At 48.4% G+C, this 6,000-nt stretch overlaps 1 protein-coding gene across 1 annotated transcript in view; it reads right to left on the bottom strand.

Moving 5' to 3' along the window:
- Positions 1 to 5,777, bottom strand: part of DSTYK (dual serine/threonine and tyrosine protein kinase) — a 51,912-nt gene extending 46,135 nt beyond the window's left edge. Inside the window, exon 1 of the mRNA XM_058669074.1 lies at positions 5,258 to 5,777. Coding sequence (XP_058525057.1) covers positions 5,258 to 5,522 — 265 coding nt within the window. The 5' untranslated portion in view covers positions 5,523 to 5,777. The remainder of the gene's footprint in view (positions 1 to 5,257) is intronic.
- Positions 5,778 to 6,000: the final 223 nt, after the last annotated feature.

Below are 6,000 nucleotides of genomic sequence, written 5' to 3' on the forward strand. Positions count from 1 at the left end.
ACTTCCTAATCTAATGCTCACCACACACACACACACTTGAATGGCACCAATTCTGTGTTTTCCTGTAGGTTGTCAGAGGTCAACCTCATCACTTTTTTTTTTTTTGAGATGTAATTTGCCCTTTTCAAATGGACAAGTCAGTGGATTTTAGCATATTCCCAAGGCTGAAGAACCATTTTGGTGATCAGCCACAGTCCCCGAAACAAACCCTATCTCCCTAAGCATTCACCCCTCATGTTCCTTGTTCCCCGGCAGTCACTAACCTACTTTCCATCTCCAAATTGGCCTATTTTGGACATTTCATATAAATGGAATCACACAGAATATGGCTCCGTATATCATTTCTATTTTATATATGAAGAATCCAAGCTTTAAATAGCTTAAGAAACCTGTCCCAAGTCACAAAGCTACCAAGAGGGTACACTACAATAAAAGCCCAAGTATGATTTAAGTGTTTTTATGCTTGTTTTTGACTACTGTATGCTATTTCCCTAAGGGGAAGAGGTAAAAAGGTTTTGGTACACGTGGGAAAAGAGGGTTTTAGGTAGTACAATTTCAGCACCTTCTCTTTCTGTGAACTGCACAGGCAGATCAAGTAACTACTAGGCAGCACAGCAACTCCACTTCCACCCACAATCTACCCAGCTTTTTGTCCCTTCCCCAAATGTCACTCCTCTACTTAAACTTTATGATCCTTTTACATTTCTAACAAAATAGCTATTTCCCAAAGAAAGTCTATATTAAGTAAGCACTCTAGCCCAAGAGAAATGTCTGATTTCCAATAAATGCACTAGTGCTTCTCCTTTAAAAAAAAAAAAAAGATTTAGTTATTTGAAAGGCAGATTTGCTTGATAGGAATATACACACAGTGAAAGTGAAAGAAAGAACTGGGATGTATTTATCTGCTGGTTCACACCTCAAGAGCCCACCACACTGGAGCTCAGACAGACCAAAGCCAGGAATAAGAAACTCCATTTGGGGCTCCCACTTGGGTTTCAAGTCCTTGGGCCATCATTTACCGCCTTCCTAGGTGCATTTGCAGGAAGCCTAATTAGAATGCGAGTAGCCAGGGCCAGCACAGTGGCATAGTGAGCTTATCCTCCACCTGTGAAACCAGCATCCTCTATGGGTGCTGATTCGAATTCCAGCTGCTCCATTTCCCATCCAGCTTCCTGCTTATGGCCTGGGAAAGCAGTGGAGGATGGCCCAAGGCCTTGGACCCCTACACTCACATGGAAAACCCAGAAAAGTTCCTGGCTCCCAGCTTTAGACTAGCCCAGCTCTGGCCACTGGAGCTATTTGGGGAGTGAACCAGCAAATGGAATATCTCTGTCTCTCCCTCTTTCTCTTTCTGTAACTATGAATTTCAAATAAAATAAATGAAACTGTGAAAAAAAAAAGAATGAAAGTAGCCAGGAATTGAAGGGGCACTCCAATATGGAACACAGGGGTCCCAAATTGTGGCTTAATCCACTGTGCCACAGTGTTTGTCCCTCTCCTTCCTTTTAAATCCTAGCATCAGTTAACACTAAACATGACAAAAAAAAGAAGTGAAGAATGTTGGCAGGAAGATAGCTAAGCAAAAGCAAGAGCTATAAAAATCCAAGAATTACAACTCATATAAAATGCTTTCTGCTTTTTTCCCTTGTTTCATGTGTTATGTATATATGTGGCTTAGATCAAAAGATACCATACTAGAAGACTAAGTTCACTCTAGTCCTTGCCATGCATCACCCAACATAACAAAGTGAATGCACTATAATGATCATCACTGTAATTACTTTTTCTCTCCTAGGAAAACTACGTGGAAGGGAAATGCCCAAGACCGAGCCCAGTGTCTTCAGTTGACTCTACCTCCACAAAGAGTGTATTGACTGGCTCATAGTCCACTCAGTCTGCTAACACTAACATAGCACCTTCCTAGGAACTGATTTTTAAAAAAAAAACTATTTATTTATTATTTTATTTATGTGAAAGGGCAAATAGAGATTTCCTGTCCGCTGATTCACTCACTAGAGGCCTACAATGGTCAGGGCTGGGGTCAGGCCAAAGTCAAGAGCTAGGAACTCAACCTGGCTCTGCCACATGGGTTACAGGAACTCAATCATTTGACCCATCACTTGCTGCCTCCCAGGGTGCACATCAGCTGGACACAGGAATCCAGAGCAGAGCCAGGAGACACAGGCCTCCGAAAAGGCGTCTTAACCACTACACCAAATACCTGTGTCCCCAGGCCCCCAGCATTGCTCTAAACAAATACACATATTAACTCCCAACAATCTCTCAAGTTCTAGTTGAGGAAATTGTGGTATAGCACAACTTTCACTTGCCCAAGTTCTTCCACTTAGTAGGAGGTAGAACCAGGGTTAAGGAAGGCTGCATGCACTGACCGTGGCATTCCAACCAGATACATCTTAGTCCTTCCAATTTCTCAAAATGGAAAAACTTGTGACAAAGTACAACAGTTAGGAACCATACGGGATCACGAAATAAGAAAAACACTTTTCCGTCTGCAATACTCCACCCTGCCTTTCTTCAAAAGTGCTTGGAGCCTTTATCTCATTACTGCTAAACCCTTAGAGAGAGGAAAATCAACAGAGGGGGATGTATCTTCTGCAGCCAGGGGAAAAGAAGACCAAGGCAGGGTATCGAATCATACAAACTTCACTTACAATTCAGTGGTCTTTGTAAGGACCAAACAACCCTTCAAAAATATCTCCCTCCATTTTTGTTTGTTTTTAACTGCTAAAATATCATGGCAGCAGGTATTGTACAGCCGCTTGGGACATCTGCATCCCATATGTGAACGCTAGTTCAAGTCCTGGCTATTCCAAGATTCCAACCTAGCTTCCTGCTAATGCACCCAGGAGGCAGTGGGTGATGGTCCAAGGGCTTGAATTCCTGTCACCCAAGCAAGAGACCTGGATAGAGTTCCTGGCTCCTAGCTTCCAGCTGGCCTAGCCGTAGCTGTTGCAGGTATTCAAACAGTAAGCCAGTTGAACGGGTGGGATCTTCTGATCTCTACCCCACCCTGACTTCTGTGTGTCTTTCTCTCAGTCACTCTTTCAAATAATCTAAAAAATAATTAAGTACTTTTTATATTGTCTACAATGACCCCAAGAAAAAAAAATTATCAGATTTAAGAAAGAAGCATTCCCTGGGAGGTAGAGTTGCAGGTAAAATGCTAAAAATTTTATCTATTACAGAGCATTATAAATGGCACATAGAGAGACAAAGAAATTGTGTGACTGTTGCCATCCTTATAGTCTGACGCTTTCACACCCAGAATGAACACTGGATTTTTAATTGCTCAAGTCCATCCACCCTAGAGGCACTTTCACTTTGAAATGATGATTAAAGTCTTCCAGAGACTTGCAAGTTAAGAATGGAGAGTGCCTTCTCTTAACATTCCAAGTCCTTGTTAATAAGAAACCAATATTCATAGAACAAAGTTGAGACTGCATCTTGAACTTGACTTTATCAAGACAGCCTTTAAAAGGAGAGCTAGCTGTCTTTCCAATACGATTATCTAAAAAGCTGGCGGGAATGCATCCTGAAAATACACTTAGCAAGTGCCACCTCACAAGCTTTTTTCCCCAGTACATTTTACCCTCCAAAATAAAACCCCCTCACACCAAAAAGGAGGGAAGATATTACATAGAACAGAATGAAACTGCTTCAATCCTACCACCCGTACCCTCCTGGAGCTTTCATTTGGAGTGGACAGACCCAGAGGGTGAAGAGAGTTAAATGGGCAGATTAGTTTATGATGCAGTCAACTAGAAAAGCCAACAAAGCAAAATACAAAGGTATGATTGTATTTCCTCAGTTGGCTTTTAAAGAATAGAAACCAGCACCAACTAGGTGCCTTGAAAACCTCTTCGACCTGTTGTAATAGTAATTTGAAAAATCGGTAGTTGTAAAAAAGCAGCAGCAATGGAAGACGTTTTAGGAGAAGTTGAGAGAAACTTCTGAGCACAGAAATGCGCGCTGTCTGGAAGCAGTGCCCAGGGGAGGGTGAAGGTACACATTCTCTGAAAACAGCCAGGCTTCCCAGCAGCTGTGCGCCTGTGGCCCCTCAGGGACCAGCTCCCACAGCAAGGCCCGGCCTAGAACGACTAAGCTCGGGGTGGAAGATGTCAAACTACCACTCCTCTCATTTATCCCAAGTAAAAGAAAAGCTTTCTAAGTAGATATCCAGGCCAACTAAAAGCTACAGTAGCAGTGGGGACCCTACCAGAATCTATCTAGATTTTTAGCACCATCTATGGCAGTCCTCGTCAGATTGAGATTAAATACGAAACTTTGGGTCCAACTCACAAACTTGGAAGCACTCACGCAGCCCAGAGTTTCACGTTCCAAGCTATCAGCACTCCCACTCGTGTTTCTGAAGTGCGGCCACAAACCAAGTGTGTCAGACTCCATCCCTGCTTCCCCCCACCCCCCGGGGTCTTCCCAAGCTCTATTCTTGGGGCCCACTGCCTTTTCCACTCAAGCACACTCCGATCCAGCCCGAGACAGTGTATTTCTAATAACACTCCTAGGGTGACAAGAACGCCCACTTTTGTCTGAGGATCAAACCGTAAACCCACACCCTCCTTCACAATGGTGTCCCCAGACTAAACACCCCTCTGGGATGCCAATGCCTCCTCCCATCCAACCGATTTTCTCGTTAAGGCGCGCTACTTAAACTCTTCTCCAATCCCCTACCAGTGGCAGTTTGTTGACAAGGAAACATGAAGGTGGAGGAGGTTAAAGACAGCGTGATCCCCCCATCCCTTCCCTCTCCGACTTCTTCACCAGGAGCACAGCCAGACAGATCCATGCACACACTTCATCGACACACGCCCCCACTCCAGCCCAGGGACTCCGCACACCGCTCTCCTTCATCCTCCACCTGCCACCCCTGACTCGCAGCTCGGGCCCACTCGACCCCCAACTCCCAACACCTTTCCCCACTCCTCGGGCCGGGAGGACCCCGGCCCTGCCCAATGCCCCGCGTGCACAGCCGGGGCCGGGCCCTGCTCCTGAGCTCCCGCGCTCGGGCGATGTTCGCGCCCGGCTCCATGACGAACTCCTGGCGGCTCCCCGGGCCCCCGCCCACGGGGATGCCCTCTCACGACACCCCGGGTCCCGGCAGGCCAGGTCCGGGCGCCCACTTTCCGCGTCCTCGCGGGTTGTTTGACATGGGCAGGGGCGCAGTCCTCCCTCCACTTCGCCAGCCCTGCCCTCTCCGCCTCGGGCCTGCCCGCCTTACCAGCCGGCAGCCCGATTTCGGCGACATCGCCAGCAGGGCCAGGCTCGGCCCCGTCGCCGCCAGTGGGGGAGGAGGGACAACTGTGGTTGTGGGAGCACTTGATGTCGCGGAAGAACTTCTGGGTCTCGCGCAGGTTCTGCCTCAGCCGGCCCAGGTAGCGGCGGTAGCGACCGAAGCCCCGGATCAGCTCGCGGATCATTCCGCCGCCGCCGGGGCCGGGACCCGACACGGGCTCGCCGCCCCACGACACCCCGTCGCCCTCCATCTCCTCCGCGCGCTCAGTGTTTGCGGCTCGATCCCCAGCCACTGGCCCGGCCTCCCTCCTCCCCGCCCCCCAGGGCTTTAGGGAGGAGGAATCCGCCTCCAGACGCCCCCGCCTGAAGTCGGCCGAGCTTCCACCATCCGTCACGGCCGAGGCAAACAAACCCAGCCGCAGTGCGCCGCGATCGGAACCTTCCTCACCCCCTCTCTAGGAGCGTGAGGGAAGGATGACAGGGGGACGCAGTCCCCGCAGGGCCTCCTGGGACTTGTAGTCGGGGCTGGGCCGGAAACCCAAGGCGGTGGACCAGGCACCTGTGAATGGGAGGGACTGGCTACCCCACAACACCTTGGGTGAAAACCAAACCCGTGCTTGTGGTTGCACGCTGTTTTCACTTGAGAAAGTGTATCCTTCTCCCTTCATGAGTATCCGTGAGGAGAGGGATTCTGCAGAATTAGTGCGCAATAGAAGTGGGGTGCCTGAC

Source organism: Ochotona princeps, chromosome 10 (genome assembly GCF_030435755.1).
Source record: "Ochotona princeps isolate mOchPri1 chromosome 10, mOchPri1.hap1, whole genome shotgun sequence".
Classification (NCBI taxonomy): Eukaryota; Metazoa; Chordata; class Mammalia; order Lagomorpha; family Ochotonidae; genus Ochotona; species Ochotona princeps.